General features: G+C 40.9%; 1 protein-coding gene across 4 annotated transcripts in view; it reads right to left on the reverse strand.

The window, feature by feature from the left end:
* Positions 1-496: 496 nt before the first annotated feature.
* Positions 497-19,343, reverse strand: part of chd8 (chromodomain helicase DNA binding protein 8) — a 38,784-nt gene continuing 19,937 nt past the window's right edge. For 2 of the 4 annotated variants that reach the window (XM_051700020.1, XM_051700021.1), the window contains 27 exons: positions 19,084-19,221; positions 18,262-18,383; positions 17,047-17,290; positions 16,397-16,573; positions 15,260-15,403; positions 15,078-15,176; positions 14,814-14,973; positions 14,314-14,524; positions 13,974-14,169; positions 13,685-13,855; positions 13,243-13,533; positions 12,904-13,124; positions 11,776-11,978; positions 11,209-11,365; positions 10,997-11,086; positions 10,775-10,878; positions 10,445-10,568; positions 10,233-10,308; positions 9,838-10,112; positions 9,523-9,755; positions 7,721-8,377; positions 6,722-7,068; positions 6,527-6,613; positions 6,233-6,334; positions 3,330-3,440; positions 1,753-1,857; positions 497-1,496 (listed from right to left, as the gene is read on the reverse strand). In XM_051700020.1, coding sequence (XP_051555980.1) covers positions 1,122-1,496; positions 1,753-1,857; positions 3,330-3,440; positions 6,233-6,334; positions 6,527-6,613; positions 6,722-7,068; positions 7,721-8,377; positions 9,523-9,755; positions 9,838-10,112; positions 10,233-10,308; positions 10,445-10,568; positions 10,775-10,878; positions 10,997-11,086; positions 11,209-11,365; positions 11,776-11,978; positions 12,904-13,124; positions 13,243-13,533; positions 13,685-13,855; positions 13,974-14,169; positions 14,314-14,524; positions 14,814-14,973; positions 15,078-15,176; positions 15,260-15,403; positions 16,397-16,573; positions 17,047-17,290; positions 18,262-18,383; positions 19,084-19,221 — 5,220 coding nt within the window. In that variant the 3' untranslated portion in view covers positions 497-1,121. The remainder of the gene's footprint in view (positions 1,497-1,752; positions 1,858-3,329; positions 3,441-6,232; positions 6,335-6,526; positions 6,614-6,721; positions 7,069-7,720; positions 8,378-9,522; positions 9,756-9,837; positions 10,113-10,232; positions 10,309-10,444; positions 10,569-10,774; positions 10,879-10,996; positions 11,087-11,208; positions 11,366-11,775; positions 11,979-12,903; positions 13,125-13,242; positions 13,534-13,684; positions 13,856-13,973; positions 14,170-14,313; positions 14,525-14,813; positions 14,974-15,077; positions 15,177-15,259; positions 15,404-16,396; positions 16,574-17,046; positions 17,291-18,261; positions 18,384-19,083; positions 19,222-19,343) is intronic. The other 2 variants (XM_051700022.1, XM_051700023.1) reach the window with 2 other exon arrangements.

The raw sequence follows: 19,343 nt of genomic DNA on the forward strand, positions 1-19,343 counted from the left end.
AGCAGCAAATTTTCATTTTTGGGTGAACTATTCCTTAATGTTGAAAAGCAAACATGATTAACAGTCAAAACTAGTGCGTGTTAACCTTGCTGCATGTTATTTCTGGGATTTTAATGATATCTTGAGATGTGCTCAGGCCAAAACCTAAGGCAGTGTGAAGTTTATGATTTTAAGGTTCTGACTACTAAAGTAAATATTCTGAAGCTAAAGGAGAGAAAATACACTAAATTACACTCAATAACTTTTAAAGATTATAATCATTCACTATATCTATAGATATCAGCATGCTCAAACAACTATAAGAGCCCAAGAAATTGCTCTTCTAATTCAGCTCGTTTCGCTGCCAGAAGAAAAGTTCATGGGGATGCCACTAGTTGATGTACTCAAATGCGCTTAAAGCATATATTCAAATTTACAGCCACGCATGATTAAATGAATTAAACAGAGATCTGTTTCCACTGTAGACTGCTATTCATATTTTGTATCACAGAGACAGTTGGAGTCAGTTCATGAAACAGGAATAAACTCATAATTTTTGCATCATTGCAGGCATATAAACAACTACTTTGTACAATACAGCCATCATCTGTCTAACATTGCTTTAGTAACTAAACCTAACCCCCCCCCCCACACACACACACACACACACACACACACACACACACACAAAAAATATACATCCAACAAAAACCTCAATGTTCTTCACCAGACCGAGGCACCACAATGGCTCAGCTCAGTGCATGACTATGGATCCTCCAGCATACTGTTAAACAATTCAGCCTGAAGGTATGGTACAGAACAGCTCCCTTCACAGTCATAGAGAATGAAAGGGGAATACTGTGGGTGTGTGACACGTGAAGGACATTTTTCTGAATCAGCTGGAACTGTGGTTTTGCACAATGTGTTCAATGAGGTGTAAAGGGTGTGGCATAAATGGCACCTGTCCCATTCCTCAAACTACACAAAGCAGTCAAGTGGAAATCCAACCCAAGAAAAAAAAAATCTGTTACTCAGTTTAAAGCAATACCATCAATAATAATTATAAAAAATAATGAAGGCAGAATATAATAAAATAAAAGACTGTCATGATCTCAGTCTACTACATCAAACATGAGATTTGGTCAATCCTCAGAGCTCAAGGAAGAGTCTGAATTTTTTGGTGCCATGATGACATCATCCAAAATGGCCTCTCTGTCTGAACTATCGTAGCCGCCCTGCGACAAACTGTCACCTTCATCCAAATCAAGAGCGCTTGGCTCCATTTTCACATCGTAGGTGGAAGTAAGGAAGTGGTGAGATGATGTTAGGTGACCACCGTCTTCCAGGTCCTCATCCATCATGTATGCTCCATCAGAAACTAACATCTCGCCTTCGCCTCCTCCCAGGAGAGGGTCATTAGAATGGATTGAAGGGGTGGGGAGGTAATGTTGGCTCTTTTTGGGGATCGAAGCATGGGGACTCAGGAGTCTGTGGAACAAACTCTCTGGCAAGAAGCCCTGAGATTGAAGACAAGGACCACTTTAATTTCCAGATACACAATTCTTTATGGTTGACCTAATATTTAAAGCAGTAGTGACCATTAAGACATAAGCACAACTTTTTTGTAAATTAAATTATCATGAGCTACATTTAGGATAAGGCCACCTATGGTTCAGAACAGTTTTTGATGTCAGGGTAGATATAAGCAGAATCAATAACCATTGGTTCAACAGTACATAGATATACTACCAAGTGAACACAGTAGACACTGACCGAGTTGCGAACAGTCTCGGACCATTCTGGTGCTACAGCATGGTCGGGATTCTCTTCCAGATATTCTTTCAGGTCCTGTAGTACGGGGCCGTATATACCACCATACTGGAAAGCAGGGAAGCGTACAATTATTAAGACCAGTAATTAGGGCTGTCAATTCAACATTAATTTAGTGCGATTCATTTTATGAAAAATAAAGCGTTAACGCAATGCAATCTCGAGATGCGATTTTCAAAGTTTCAAACTACATTTAACTTGACACAGCATCCTAAAAACAGTGCTTATGACTAGAGACGCAACGTAACCAAAGTGAGATGCTCCAAATGCATCTGTCGGCAGGGTTGGGGTGTAACGGAATACATGTAACGAGATTACGTATTTAAAATACAAAATATAAGTAACTGTATTCCACTACAGTTACAGTTTAAATCATTGGTAATTAGAATACAGTTACATTCAAAAAGTATTTTCATTACTGAAGTGATTACTTTGCATTTTATTGTCATTTGTTTCATTTAATATTTAGTCCTTTCAGATGGAAAACATTTATACATATAAATAATGCGATCCAAAGTGCATTTGAACAGCGGTGAAACACTTTCTTATGATGAGTTACATTCATACGAGCAGACAGAGAAGTAAGTTTGAAGTAGTTTGGAGCAGAAGAAATAAAAATAAACTTGTCAGCCTTACGCCAAGTTAAAATGTTATTTCTAGCCATTTTACATGCACGTTATCAGGCACGATCTTATTTTTTTAATCAAGAAAATTCACATTGGATCAATCTCTTTTTTTCTAGTAAGACCTTTGATATTAGAGCAAAAATTGTATTCTTGATAATAATGTTTGTATTGTTTTCCTGTAAAAATATCTAAAAATCCTAATTTGATTTATCTTGTTTTAGAAACAACACTGCATAAGATATTTAGGTTTTTCAGAGAATGTATTTTTAACATGTGTATTTTGTCTTACTGTACTGGCAGAGTTTTTATAGTCAAAACAAGTGAAAAAATCTACCAGTGCTGAAGAAGTAATCCAAAGTATTTAGAATACGTTACTGACCTTGAGTAATCTAACAGAATACGTTACAAATTATATTTTACAGCATGTATTCTGTAATCTGTAGTGGAATACATTTCAAAAGTAACTCTCCCAACACTGTCTGTCGGACACACAAGTACATAGACCAACAATTAAAAATACAGTAGTCGGAAGCAGGATAATAATAGGGTTATATCCAATTAAATGGATAAAGATTCACTTTATCACTTGAGGTGTGGAAAGGAGAAGCTTATTATCTGCACTCTCACAGAAGCAGATATCTCATGTAGGCATCCTGGACCAACAACCAATAGTTGTGGTTATAGGCTAGAGATTGATTAATTCTAAGTTAATAATTCAATACTATTTAATTCTGTGTGTGTGAATTGATAAAAAAATAGAGGACAAGATGCATTGTGATGCATCGAGAATCGTTTTGTAATCGAATTGTTACCCTTTGAATCATAATCGAATCATGAGGCCAGTGAAGATTCACATCTCTAGGGAAAACACCTGTGCCTGATTAGCAAACTCACCGTCTTGCCCGTTATTATGTCTATGACTTTTACTCCCTCACTGCCTGTAAGCACTGCTCCTTTCTCCACCCTCTTCCTCCTCCTCTTCCTTTTGGTCCGGTTCGCCAGTAGCTGCAACAAAAAAAAAAAAGAGGAACATTATCAGATGTGTCAGTCCAAGCAGAACGCTAGTTACATAGGTAACTGTGGCTCTGTGAATTCCAGATGACCGCCAGAGGCAGTGCTTAAGCACTAGTGGATTATCGCAGCAGCAGCTAGATAGGTCGAGAGAATATACCAACAAAATCACGTAGTGACGTAGGCTGAGCCTCGAGGATAATAGCTACATTAGCTCAGCTTTCAGCCTCGGTACGTCTTTCTCATGCATTCCGAGTGACATAACTCTGGCGGTCATCCGGAATCCACAGAACCACAGTTATCTACGTAACTAGCATTCGGCTTCATTTCTCCTGACTACCAGAGGCGGTGCTTAAGCACTAGTGGATGACTACTACCAACATAGTCATGAGGAATGCCACTCACCTGAAAAACAGTCAAGGCTATCCCTGAAGAACCACTGAACTCACAGCATGAAGGGTAGCAACATTGACCTTGTAGAAGCGAGCAAAGGCACATGGAAAAGCCCAGGTATCAGCTGCACAGATATCTGCCATGGAGACTCCTCTAAAAGCAGCCCAAGATGTAGACACAGCCCTAGCAGAATGACAAGAAATACCTCATGGCAGGGGCTTTTGGGCTTTCTTGTATGTCAGAGTGATCAACTTCACAATCCAATGTGACAATCTCTGCTTAGATACAGCGGCACCCTTACGGACACCACCATAGCAAACAAATAGCTGATCTGTTTGTCTAAGAGGAATGGTAGCATCCACGTAACACCTCAAGGCTCGCTCAGGACACAAGAGGTGATTCCTTGACTCATCTGACTGGGACGAATACTGAAATGCAGCCAGATTACTGGACTGATTCACAAACTGAGGAAACAGAACTTTAGGAAGAAAAGATTGATTTGGCCGAAGCACAGTGCCAGAATCATCCGGCAACCAACGCATGCATAACTCACTAACAGACAATGCATGTAACTCACTGACTCGCTTGGAAGCAATGGCCAACAGAAAAAGGCAGTTTTCAAAGATATCCACTTAAGATCAGCCGTCTGCAAAGGTTCGAACTGCAGCAAACAAGTGGAACACTGTTGAGGTGTTGTCGGACCAAATGAGCACATGTTGGCTTGCCAGAACCAGCAAGAAATATTGAAGGGCTAGGAAAATCATACGTTAACACCAGGAGGTTGATGTGGTCCATGGACTGATCTTGAGACCGACAGCCACAAATACCGCTGTGATTCCATGTTCATTTCACCCCATGAGGGAAGCATTGGTCGTGACCACCTCCCAACGAGAAGGAATGACCCCTAGGGGTACAACTGTCATTAAAAACTCCCAGCGATTCCATTGTGTCAATGCATGAACATAACAGTGGGAAACAACAATCAACCGATGACGATGTCTAAATCAGCCGGAAATGAGCAAGGAGCTTCAGAATATTGTCTGCCCGAAAAATGTGACAGAGTGGCAGACATGGCACGAGAGTCCAGATTCATCCCAATGAAAGTAACCAATTGCACCGGAATCAGGCAATTCTGTCTTGTATACAACGAGACCTAGTTTCTGCACATGCTCTAAAAGCAGTCTGGTGTCGCAGACAGCTTGATGCCTTGTGGGGGCACAAAGCAGCCAGTCGTCCAAATAAGGAAGGATCCGCATTCCTCTGGACCACAGAGGATACAGAGCAGTACTCAGACAGACAAAATGATAGGACCTTGAATTGGTAAGCTTTTCGATACTGAATCGAAGAAACTTCCTGTGCGGACACATTTTACTCTATTTACTGGTCATCAGCTGCCGCAGACGCACAATGTTTCAGAGTCCGTGTGGTGGGGGTAACTCTGACTCCCAGAGTTTCACCACTGAACTAGGGTCTAACTCAGCTAGACGGAACCGCCTCTCCGACATAGGCAAAAGACTACAGTGCAAGCACAGGTCTGTGATAGCCTCTCTCAAAAGCTGAATTCCCAAACAAGTCGGACAGACATCATGGCCGTCAGCAGGGAGAAGAGTATTGGGACACAGCTTACATGTCAGTTGGAGGCCAGTGGCTATAGAACCATGAGCAATGATCACTTCGTTAAAAACACCCCCGGATAGAACCGAAAGGCTAAGGCGAGCAGAGCGGTAATAGCCAGGGGGAGGTACCGCGACGATGAACAAAAAGTAATACAATTCCTCCGAAGAGAACCAGAAGGCAGTTCAGCAAAGAATTCTCACGGAAAAAACGTAAAAGAATATATCCACACTCTGATAACTGGCCGCCGGATTGCACTGAGGAGCACAGCGCATCACAAAAATCAAAATAGAGATTTAGATAAGATAAAAAGTTAGCGGGGATCCGAAAACTTATCAGCGCGGTAAAATAGCCACCAGACAGCACCGAGAAGCACAAAGTGTTACCGACAGATCGTAAAATTATATCCAATGAAAAACAAAACTCACCAAACGCAGACAAAATAATCCAATCCGGATCCAAAATGTTTAGGAGCGCTCTGTCCTCAACTTGCGAGGACGATACTTTAATGCTCTAGTAAGCTGCATTTGACAGCGCGGGCTCAAACGAAGAATAATGACCTATCTCTATCAGGCGAGAAAGCGAAAGAGGCTGAACACTGAGCTAATGTGGCTATTATCCTCAAGGCTCAGCCTACATCACTACGTGACTTTGTTGGTATATTCTCTCGACCTATTTAGCTGCCGCTGCGATAATCCACTAGTGTTTAAGCACTGCCTCTGGTGGTCAGGAGGAATGAAACAGAACTCAAGAGCTCAACTTGAGTGTTTTGCACTTACCTCTAACATGTCTCCCTCCACCTCATAATCTGGATTTTCTTTGAGCCAGTTGGGAAGGTCCCTCCTGCGGGGAGCATGGAGAACTCCCTCTTCATCTACCAGCTAAGGGCCAGACAGCAACCACATTTTATTTTTGGAGATATCTATGAGTTTCATGTAAATTTAGAATTGACCAGGTAAGACATCTGCTCTCCAGAGCTAAGCGCTTCTATATTTCCTAAGTTTTTCTTTTGTTGTATGGGTTCTGCTCTCAAGTCATGCAAAGGACAAGTTTGTGAGATTCAATTTCCATACCTCATGGTCCTTACGTTTCTTGCGGCCACTCCCTTCCCCATTTGGCATCAGAGCCTGCTTAGAGAATGTCAGCTTCAGTCCCTCCTCCTACAGAAAATGAACCCAATGTTAAAATAGAAAAAGAAACGGATGAGGTCGATAACTCTTGAATACCCATTAACATAACCCATCTCAAATGTATGAATGCCTCCTCACCTTCAGGAGTTTTACTGTGAACTCTGTATCTTGGCCTTCAACAGCTTCTGCAGATAGGACACTGTTGCTTTTGCGTGGCACTCGGGGGAAACCCAGGTCATCTCCAAGGTCAAGTTCTTCAGATGGCACATTAAGATGTACGTCAGACACATAGCGGCGCCCTGATGGCCAATGTCCCGTCAGAACCAGTGAACAGAGATTATCTATTCGGTTTATCAGCACTCGATCCTTGGGCCAATCAACTCTGAGAGGGTCAGTAAGGGACTCTCGTGGGCCACCTTCTTGGGATGGTGTGAATGAGAGGATGCTGTTTTCTTCATCACCATCACACAGCCTGAGAGCTGCTGCTGAGAGAATGGATTAATTTTAGTTACACATCACATATAATTACACCAATACACCTTGATAACTGTTTGAGTTAACACTTAGTGAATAGGGCTGGTAAATCTATCAAATATTCAAAAAATATTTGTGATTACTGGTGATACAAAATGTTTGTGAATAAAATGAATGTTTTTTGGTCCATTAAGTTTCCTAAAAGAGTGCCAGACTAATAAGATGTATAATGTGGTAGTAGTATCTCTGATCTTAAACTTTAGTACTAAAAACAGTGTTAGTTTTGGAAAGTTCAATTAATTTCTATGAATCAGTTTGAATGTTTTAAATGAATGGATTCCAAATTCTGATTCGAGTGTGTAAATATTTCTGTTTATTATTATTATGCTATGATATTGGTGCTTATAAATGAAAACTATTCTATTTTCATGAAACTTTTGCATTAAACATTTTGAATGTAACTGGCCACAATGGCTGTTTGGTTAAAAAATGATGTTCCTCTGAGCAAATAAATAGAGATAAATTTTGAATATCACCTAAAAACTGAAATATATATAAAAACAATGTTTTTTGCTATATCACCCAGTTCTTTGTGTGAAGATGCACAAATGTAAACTGTGGTGTCATCACAAACATCTTTTAAATGGGGTTGTATCTCCTCACTTTGTTCTCTCTCTGCATCACTGTCTCCACTGTCATCTGAGCTGCCAGAATGACGGGAGGAGGAAGACGAGCCAGAGTCTGAATCAGATTCAGAGTCTGATGGCCCTTCACCTCTCTCTCCTCCCCCTTTTCTCCCACTTCCGCTGGAACCACTGTGTTTGCTCTTCTTCCAGTCCCAGCCAGGTTGCCCTCCAAGTTTTCCTTCAGAGTGTAAGAGGGGCGTGGCCGGAGTGCCTGACTGACAGAGGGTCTCCACCCCCAGCAGCCGAGACTCATCGTCTAGCCCCTCCGCTTTGATACTGGCCGGCTCCTGTGATTGGCTGAATGTATGAGTCTGCAAGGCTGCTTGAACTTGCTGGTTCTGGAGGTAGTCAAGGCGGGCCTGGCTAAAAGAGTACTGTGGGTCGGAAAATATAGAAAGTTCAGTGCGGCTGACGCCATGTCTGGCAGCAGCTAAGAGCAGCTCGTGATCGTGCTGTGGGATGCTCCACCAGCTGGGCAGGTCAGAGGTGGATGGTGCCAGAGGGAGGCGTTCCTCCATCGATGGATGTGGAAGAACACACTCACGCAGTCGACACATCAAGCTGACCCTATAGAGTGTACGAGAAGCTCGCTCTTCTGTGATGGGGGCCAGGGACTGGGACAAATCTTGAGATTCTATTAGAGAAACAAAGAAAAAGAGAAGAGAAGAGAAAAAAAAAATCATGTTAATCCAATTTCAGTTGCTTGTGTCATTACTAGTTCTGTCAGTCAATTAAAATTTGTAAACACGATTAATCACATAACTTTTCATAGTTAATTGTGACTAAACACATATTTAGAAAATGCATTAATTTTACTCTATATACAGTATATACTTCTGTTCCTGTCAAAATGCACTTATTTTCTTCTTAGGAAAGAAAGAAAACAATATGTAACAATAATGCTTTAACATTTCCAAACAAAGCCTTCCACAATATAAAGATAGAAATACACAAAAATAACACCAATTCAAGTAACATTAAATGTTTCCAAAAGTCTACTTGGGAGGTTGACTTATTGAAAGAACTAGTCTCCCCATAGGTTGCATATTCATTGCAATGTGCATTAAATCTCTTAAACTCTCATCCTCCACAATATTAATCAGTTGGCAGACTGTGGCTTTCCACTTCGCTACAGCAGTCGCGCAGCCATAAAAAAAATATATATATATTTTGGCAAATGTTTTTCCTTGGATTCAAAAAATGCATTTGTGTTCAAAAACACATTTCAGTAGGGAAAAAAAGGTATTTGCATAAATTATAGATGACAGAGTTAGTTTTTTTGTTGTTGTATTTAATAAAAAAATAAAAATAAATAAATAAATAAAAAAATCTGCAGATTGCAATTTTATTGCAATTGCGATTAATTGCGCAGCCCTAAATTACCAACCACAAAAATATGTCAAGCAGGTTGTATTGTCCCTGAAGAAATTTGCTTCCTCTTTAGAGTTCTGAACAACATTTTTCCAAAACAAATCAGTCCACAAATCAAAATTGACCCCATTTACTTTCTTAATACACATTTTTGGTCGCACTGTGAACGGGTTATTCCAATAGGCAAAAAAAAAAAAAAAAAAAAAACAAATGTAATGACTTTCATCAAAATGTATTAACTTGCTCTGCCTCTAAAACAAATTTCTGCAAATGTCATCAACAACCTGTCAAACAGTATCCACTTTTCACAATCCAATCAATTTCCAGATAAAAAATAAAATTTGTGCAAAAGTTTTGAACGTGGTTTCATGTTGACTTTAAAGTACATCATTCAAAAGTATAATGTACCTTCTCCACGTGCCGGCCGAAGGTGACACACCTTCCGACACATGGACATGAAGCATTTGAAGTAACGTGACAAGCTCTCATCGGTTTTCTTCTCAAGTCGAGCGAAAGAACGGAAACGAGTCCAGTCCATGTTATGCTCATCTTCTTCAGGAGCCTCTGTTTCCTTCTTTATTCTCTCCACTCCAAAGGTCGATACCACCCTGTAAAAATCGCACTCCTCCCTACGAGTCCACCTGAAATGGAGATGCTTATGAGAAAAGTAGACCGCGAGAATGAGGGGATGAGCTCCAATAACAGTTTTCTTGGGTAACATACCTTTGTTGACGTTCTTGTCGGGCAATCTCTTTAAGTTTAGTGGCTTGTTCGCAGCGTCTACGTCTGCGGTCACCCTTCTCTGCAGCCTCCATCTTAAGTTGTTCTCGTCTGTAAGTGCGCTGATATGCTGTGATGAGTCGACGTAGTCGAGCAGTGAGTGACGAACTTGTTGGCCAATAACACAAATCTGAAGATCCTGAGGACAGACCCTCAACCTGCACAGGTGCAGAGCGATCCTCCACACAAATCTCACTGTCTGCATTCACAGAATCAGCCTGAAAAGCAAAATAACCACATCTATTATTTGAAGGTCCTAACTGAATAAAAAACTAATTTTAAGACATGGTACAAAAGAAAGAAAAAAGAAACAAATAATGTATCTTAAAGGTTTTTACCTCCTCATATACTTCCTTGGTGTGTCTCGATGCAGGTTTGAATTCTGGATCTTCAGAGTACTTGTCGTAGTCCCCTCTAAGATGCAAAAAGAAAACAAAAGGTCACAGAAAGTTCAAGGATACTCATCCAAAAGCGTAAACAGCTCAGTCAATCAGGCCATGTTGTGATAATGCAGGTGCAGAGCTAGAGATTGTCTCCATTTGAAACTGACCCATCCCCAAGCTCTGGATCTGCTGCTTGCTGCTCTGCATTAATGTCCTGTTCATTTGGGCGCCCACATTGCTCAACAAAACACAAGCAGGGGTCGGCACGCATGGTGGTGTACATCTCATATCCTGGCACAGCAAGATACAGAGGGAGGAATATATTAGGGTGTCATATCGACTAGTCAGTGGGGTGTCAAAACTAAATTAAGATACTGACTAGTCAACCATAAGAGCGAAATGAGTGCAAAACTACCAGGAAGATCTTTCTAATTATTGGGACACCCATTATACTAATACATAACATGACATGACTGGTTAATAAAGCCCACACATACCATGCTTATAGACCCCGATAAGCAAGCATCGGTCGGCTTCTGCGTCCCACCAGCCAGATGGAACATCCTGCTGCTCCATTTCAGGCAACCAGATATCAATATCCCTGTACGTAAACACACCTGCCATCAGTGGTGTCATCGTGTGTGTTTTCTCTATGTGTGGGTGAGTGAGAGCTGGCATTGTAGCAGTCAATTTCTAATGAAGTAAGACAATCGCTATACCTTGCATCGGCTCCTCTCAATACAGAATCAGCATGTTCTCCAATGACTTCCTGCTTCAGGTAGTACAGCATTCGTACTCTCAACAACACTCTGCCAGAGGTAAACCAAATGAGTACATAGTAACAATGTTAAATGCACTTTAAGCTACTATACAATTGATTATAATCAGATATAATTTAGCATAATTTAGTGTCTCTGGTGGTCAAACATACTTGTTGCACTGGTGTTTGAGGTGCTTGCGGTAACTGTCATCAAGCAGCAGACTGTCAGGATTGTACTTGCGGATCCACTCGACTTTCTGCACATCAAAAGAGCTCTGAGCCTTCACTCGTTTGCCCTTCCTGCCACGAGGTACAGGGATGGACAGACCTTTAAGGAAAGGAGAAACCCTTTATAAGCACTTTATAAAAAAGCTTATACTGCCATTCCAAAGAAAACGCAGTAACTACACATTTTGTCAAAATTGAGTTATGACCGAAATAGGGTCTCTTTAGACTTCGACCAGTTTTGTTAATCTATGCTCAGATTCAGAGAAAATAGACAGACTCTTATAATCCAAACTTGGCTAAAAATCAAACAACTTTTTTCTCAGTTTCAGTTTTGGAGTAGTTGCTGCTTTCTGGTGTTGTAGCGCAGTATTGCATGCTTAGCATGAATCTACCTCTGAAAGACCTGTTAAAAGACCACCAGTGTGGTCTGGTGGTCTTGTTGGTAGCATCAACAAATTTAACACAAAGACAATGTTAACTGATAATGATTGTAATAAGAGAAAGCCATACCAGAGTGATTAAGCAGAGCTTGTGGTTCTCGTCCATTCTCCGGCGGGGTGATTAGCTCCCAGATGAAGCTCTTGATGTTCTCGTCTCCACGGTAATGAATCAGACAGAATACCAGGATGACACGGCAGATGGTCTCCACGTCCCGCTCACTGAGACGCCGCTTACACCGAGCATGAGACAGGATATCCCGCCAGCGCCCCCACCTGTAGACACAGGCATGTGAAAATTTTAAGTTTCAAAATTGCATGATGTCTCACATATCCCAGCTAGGCTGCGGATCCACTCGACTTTCTGCACATGTGAAAAAGAAGAATTTCACTGTATATATGCAAATGTATAATGTGTGATAAAGAAAATTATTAATTAATTATTATTAATTATTAATTATAATTATTAATTATTAATTACCTAGGGCTGGCTATTGATACAGATTTCCCGATTCGATTCCAATTCATATGGGTACATTTCTGTTACACTGTCCATTTTGCTTACAAATAAAAGAAATTCTCTCTCAGCTAATACTCTTAAATATAAAGGAACCTTCTAGGCAACCCCTTCTAGGTACAATTAAAAATATTTATTTTACTAATTATATTTTATCATTAGTTTTCATAAAATTGGTTACATTTGAGCTTTTAAATTTTTTTCAAATTCCATCTATTCCATCAATTAATGTCTTGAAATTGCATATATTATTTTGCATATATATTTTTGTTGCATTTTTATTGTTTACTTGCATAATTTGTCCTATTTACAAGTATTCACACTGATATGTAGAACATGTGCTTGAATCAGTGGATCTCATCTTTGGACACACAGAACGAATTAAACCAAACTTTTACTCTCAACACGCAGTGAAAAGATCTCGGTGCTAATAACTTCTCCACTATACTACTCAATCACTTGAGTGAAATCTGAACATTTAACAGCCAGTGGCTAATCATAGGCATTTTTAGTTGCATAGCATGTGATTTGGTTGCATTGCAGATCGATCTTGGGATTTAAGAATTGATAGAGAACGAAGATCACGATGCATTGGAAAATCGATACTTTTACCCAGCCCTACTCTCACACCAGTGTTCATAAGATGCTGCACAAAAATAATCAGGAAGAAACAAATTCACAAACCCATAAACAAGTAGATGTTTCTCCACTCTAAAGCAGTCCGTGCGTCCATATCCTACACCAGAATGCCGATCTGAACGTCGAGAGGCCCGGGATTGGCGAGAACTATGGGGTGGGTAGTCGTCGTCACTGTCCAAGTCAGACAGATCGCCACCTTCTCCACGCAGACTGGAAAACTGACGTGTCTGCTTTCTCACTCTGGGTGTGTCAATCACAAGAGTATTCTGAAAAGAATTTGCATGAGGAAGAGAGTGAGAGATGAAGGAATAAATGGGAAGACACCAAGGAAACAAGGATACAGTGATAAAGGGAAAACTACATTATATAGACACTACACTCTACCTTCCTGTTGAGAGTATCCATGTCTATGTCTGCTTTCTTGGCCCACTTTTGCCAGAACTCAGGATCATCCAGAGCAATATCTGTGCGGTTCTCAGATGCCACAAAGCTGGCCTTGGAGAAAGTGGATCCTTTGCCTTCACTCTCTATAGTGATGGTGGTTGCCCTTCTCTGAAGGATCTGGTCGATGTCCTCTTCACAGAAACGACTGCCCTCATCATTCTCATCCATTATGGCCGCATAGGCACCTTTACGAAGTAAATCCTCAATCTCCTTTTTGGAGAACTGTTGGATCTGAAGAAAACAAGTTCACAGCATTCAACTGTAATGATCAAGATAATCAGTACCCTAGTCAATTATTTATTTCCTCTGCTTTATCTTGCATGTTTTAGCCAAAAAATGAATAAAGCAAAATTAAATTTATAGAATTTTCTTTTAGTCTTACCCCATTGACATTACTTTCCTTGTTCCCACTCATGCTTTGCAGAACAGCTCGATCAAGCCCCAGTTTAAGACTGGCCTTATCCAGCATCTCTCTCTCATAAGAGTTTCTGGTAATGAGACGGTACACCTTCACTGCTTTAGACTGACCAATACGATGACAACGTGCCTGAGCCTGTGGGGAAAAAAGAAAAAGATAAGAGACTCAATGTCTGGGACAGAAAACATGGCCAAAAAAGGCCAATGGATGTGAATAAATGCATGAAAATGACCATGGAGAAATTAATTCTTGCCTGAAGATCATTCTGTGGGTTCCAGTCAGAGTCAAATATGACACAGGTGTCAGCAGCAGTCAGATTAATGCCCAACCCTCCAGCACGGGTACAAAGCAGGAAGACGAACCGGTCTGAATCCGGTTTACTAAAACGATCAATGGCTGCCTGTCGCAGGTTTCCTCTGACCCGCCCATCGATTCGCTCGTACAGGTATCTGATCAGACAGAACACGACAATCAAGGAGACAGTTAAATACACATCAAGGGAAGTCAAACAGCTGCCCAGTAATTCTCAAATATTATTACTCGTATTTCCATTTCACTGTTCACATAGATGTAGTGTACATCTAGTGCTGTACCTCTTGTGTATGAGGTAGTCCTCAAGGATGTCGAGGCAGCGCACCATCTGGGAGAAGATGAGCACCTTGTGCCCTCCAGCCTTGAGGCGAGGAAGCAGCTTATCCAGCAAGACCAGTTTTCCTGCCGAGCGCACCAGAGCCTGGAGATGGAAGTCTGGAGCCAGAGGATCATACACCTCCCTCAGCTCAGCCACTATCTTCTCCTCAGCACCTGCACAGAGAGAAGACAAGTGAGTAAAGACAAGCATCCAGTGGTGAGGTGCTGATACAAAGCTTAGGCCAACAAAACAACAAGTCAACTTGGGCGATGAATGAGCAGTGCTTGTTTTAGTGTGCTAAAGAATCAAAGTTGTCAGGAATGAAGCTGAACCTCTTCTAACAGGAGAAAGACATTAAAAAAAAAAAAGAAAGACGTTATGCACTAAATTTAGGTGAATAAGAGGAAATCCTAGGTTGCACAGATGAGGCTGGTTGATCGTGTAATGTGTGCAGTTCAGTACCTGTAATGAGGTAAGGGTGGTTGCAGCACTTCCGAAGCTCCATCATAGTGTTGAGGAGATTGGGTACATTGCTGTTGTGTGTGGCTCCCATGCTGAGGAAACTAAAGTTACGCTCTAGAATAGCACGGTAATACTTCTTCTGTACATCAGTCAACTCCACCTGGGGGACCACAGCGAATAATGTAATCAGAACCCAACTTAAAATATCAGATCATATAGACACTAAAAGCCCTGCTATTCAGAGTCTGAGGGAAACGTGCACACCTCAATGATAGTCTCCTGTTTTGGGGCGAGGTTCTTTTCTACGTCCTCCTTCAGCCTACGCAGCATCATGGGCTTCAAAATAGACTGCAGTTTCTGGACCTGATAAATGCATACAGAGTATTGAGAACTGTTCATTCATTCAACAGAGCACAGCATACCTGACATATTTTTATGTGTTCTACCTGCTCTTCTGTTTTAAGATCTCCAAACTCGCGTAAAAACTCAGTCTCAGAGGGAAATTGGGCCGGTTCCAGAAAATGCAACAGACTGAACAGTTCCTCTACTGTGTTTTGCAGTGGGGTGCCTGTCAGTAACACTTTATGCTCCTGAAAATCAGACAGAGAGAGAAGAGGGGACATAAGAGAGACCACATCCCAGAGCTTATATCTTAATTAAAAGCAACAAAGCATCTGAAAGATATCACATACACCCTCCAAGCACTTTATTAGGAGCACCTGTACACCTACTCATTCATGCGATGACCTAATCAGCCAATCATTGGCAGCAAAGCAATGCATAAAATCATGCAGATACGGGTCAGGAGCTTCAGTTAATTTTCACTTCAACCATCAGAATGTGGAAAAGTGTGATCTCAGTGACTAACCGTGGCATGATTGTTGGTGCCAGACGGGCTGGTTTGAGTATTACTCTAACTACTGATCTCCTGGGATTTTCACACACAACAGTCTCTAGAGTTTACTCAGAAAGGTGCCAAAAACATCCAATGAGCAGCAGTTCTGCGGATGGAAACGCCTTGTTGATGAGAGAGGTCAACAGAGAATGGCCAGACTGGTTTGAGCTGACAAAGGCTACGGTAACTCAGATAACCACTCTGTACAACTGTAGTGAGCAGAATAGCATCTTAGAATGCACAACACGTCAAACCTTGAGGCGGATGGGCTACAAGAGCAGAAGACCACGTCAGGCACTTTATTTGGACCATAGCGTTCCTAATAAAGTGCTCTGTGAGTGTACACGCTAAGGCTAAAAATACATGATATTTAAACCAAACACTAACAATTTTTGGTAACTCATCCAACTAGATTAAAGGTGAAGTGTGTAATTTCTGTGCCATATGCGGCATCAAACAGAATTCCAAAAATAATGACCATTTTAAAACTGGTTTCAAACACTCCCTTGTCTTACATTGTCCGCCAAAACAAATAGTCCCCAAATCTGACACCATTGTTTGAGCCCATGTTGTTAGGGCCAGCCCAGTTCCATAGAAATAACCCAATGAACCTTTAAACAGACAAGAGTGAAAAGCAGCATTTACTACACCTGCGCAGGCTGGGTTAAACCTTTTATTAGCTACTTACAACGTCAAGCATCTTGAGGCTGTCGAGGAGCTTGCAGTTTCTGTTCTTCAATCGATGAGCTTCATCAATAACTACACAGCGCCAAGAAATCTCCCTCAGTTCTGGGCAGTCAGAGAGAATCATCTCAAAGGTTGTGATCAGAGCATCAAATTTATAGGCCCCTGGTATCAAGTGTCCCTAAAGAAGACAGAAAAGGAGGAGAAAGTCAAAATAGGCGCATCAACAAAAGCCAAAATATTTTACTATTATGGACAATTTGTTGTATTTTTAGTGAAGAAAAACTTTGATTTTTACAGTTATAAAATAAAAAGTAAAAAAAAAAATTTAAAAATAAAACTTGTTTTTTGAAAGACTCCTCACATGAAGCCATCATACAGCTTTAGAAGCACAACTCGTTTGGACTACTTTTATGGTTCTTTTTGTCCATTGGGAGCATGACAGCTACTGGTCACTGTCTACTTTCATTGTATGAATAAAGAGCAGCTTCCGCTAAGTAACTCCTTTGTGTTCCTCCAAATAAAACACACCTAGAGGTCTGGAGAGAGGGTGACTAATGACAAATTTCATTTTTAGGTGAATTATGCCATTATCCAAGTGGCATCACATACTAAACTGAGAAAAAGAAACAAACACGATGCCTCTACACAGACCTTATCATCTTTGCAGTACATCTCATACTGCTGGATCATCTGTCTGCTGGCCAGACTGCCGTGGTAAACAATAGCATTCATATCAGTCCAGGTGGAGAACTCTCTTTCCCAGTTTGTGATGGTGGACAGAGGGGCAATTATGAGGAATGGGCCCTGGACCCCTGCAGCAAACACCTCTGACAGAAGGACTATGGACTGAATGGTCTTGCCAAGACCCATCTCATCAGCCAGGATGCAGTTTTGCCTGTGAGGGAAGCCATGAGTATGGAATGAAGGGAGTGAGAATTAGACAAAAAGAAAACATTCACAAGTTGTGCATGAGTTGTTTTGTACCGTTTCTCCACTATTTTACCAACCCATTCAAATCTCAGCATTGACATAACTATTAAAAGACCCCATGAAATTGTTTGATAACAATTGTATTTCCAATTAAAACAGGAAGTTGTGAAGGACTTATCAAAGAGCTTGTTCATTTTTATATATCCAATAGCCTTAAAATGATGTCACAGCAAAGTAAATCCACACTTGACAGCTTGCACCATGGACAAAAATAATGAAGACACTTTAAATTCTATTGTGGAGAATTTCTCACCATTACCTTCTCCTACGCTAGCAGTCCTGCCAAAAACAGTGGGTAAATAAAATGAACCTGTATTAGATACTGGAGTAAGGCCATATTTATTCTAGCCAAGATCCTAGTGTGACAATTCTGATGAATCCACAAACTGTCAATATAAAGAGGCCATTGATGTGTCAATAGCAGGCTGTCAAACTATTTCCTTATGATTGTGTATCTCTGAGCTGTCTGCTTACTGTTGTAGCATTAGATCGGTGAAAGGTGGTATTTATAATTAGGAGGTAGGGGACATTCTCATTAAAGGGAGCATTTTATTGGACAAAACTTTGTATGTGCCTGAGCAGGGGATGAGTTATCAATATTTTGAATTCATTTTACCAGAACAGAAAGACTGAATATTTTAAATGCTTATCTCAGCTAAAAGTGTGTTGTCAACTAGAGGAAGGCACAAAGCTATCAGACATGGATGAAAAGCAAAAAACCTTCTTTTATATCATCTTTAAACATTATTCATATTATGGGGTCTTACAACATTATTCAGTGTTGGATTTTTTTTTTTTTTTTTTTGGTAAACCCCTTTACCAATTTCTCATCTTCATTTATCTAAATGTATTAGCAAAGTATTGTGAGCACTCTACCTGTTGTACCAGTTGAAGAGCAGCCAGTTGACTCCCTCCAGCTGGTACTCTCGGAGCTGGTTCCCATTCTTATACTCTCTTGACTCATCAAGCTTCTTCCAGGCACTTGCAGGAGGTCGAGGCTGACGGAAGAGCAAGTTATGTTAATATTCGCCATTAGCTGCATTTCCATCCAGCTATTTTGGATGAAATCCTGAATGGAAGCGCTTGATTTGCGTGTCATGGCCATTTGCGATGGCAATGTGCTCGTCAGATGGTATAGGTGTGTGAGAGCTTGACGTGACTGGCTCATCGAAAGGCCCGACCATAGCACACAAATCTTCAAAAGTGCTACACCCACAGATCGTCATAAAAGTGCTTCCTCTCAATCCACCAGAACTATTTTGAGCGCGGGCACTCCCAAGTATATGGATGCTGTCTGCTAATGGCAATAGCCATTTGAGCCCTCATTATGTGAGCTATTTCACTTATAATGCGACGTCTCCTGGCAGCATTTAATAACATAATGTACAATTGCTTTATTATAGCAAATAGCAAAGAGGTCGTTCAGCTGCTCCAAGACAAAAGGCAGGCTCCCTCATGATAATGCGCATTTACAATTCATGGAAATGCGCAATGTTTCGCATTTTCTTTTTGATGGAAACCCAGCTACTGTCTCTTGTCTCTCATTGAGCATCGAACAATAAAATACATTACAGACAGGGCCATAGACATGTAGTAAGTAACCCAGGTCAAGTGCTATGGAGACCAGGCATTGTGAGGAGAGAGAAACAAATATATATATGTTAAAATGTGGCTAATGAGAGTGTGATAGTGGCTCACAGTTCTCTTGAGGCGTGGCTGGCGACTTTCAATCTTCCTAAATTCTTCCACTTTTGCTTCATCAACATCCTCCTTGAGCTCCCAAGTAGCGTCTTCATAGGGTAGAGAGCACCACTTCACCAGGTAGTACAAAACCGGCTATGAGAGGGGGGAAAAAAATAACACTCAATTCAATTTTAACTTTCACTCTTTTTGTGGACGTAAGGGAATACAGAATTTAGTTAATCTGAAATAAAGTGAAGGGTACATCCATGTATCAA

The sequence above is a fragment of the Myxocyprinus asiaticus genome, chromosome 6, assembly GCF_019703515.2.
Source record: "Myxocyprinus asiaticus isolate MX2 ecotype Aquarium Trade chromosome 6, UBuf_Myxa_2, whole genome shotgun sequence".
Classification (NCBI taxonomy): Eukaryota; Metazoa; Chordata; class Actinopteri; order Cypriniformes; family Catostomidae; genus Myxocyprinus; species Myxocyprinus asiaticus.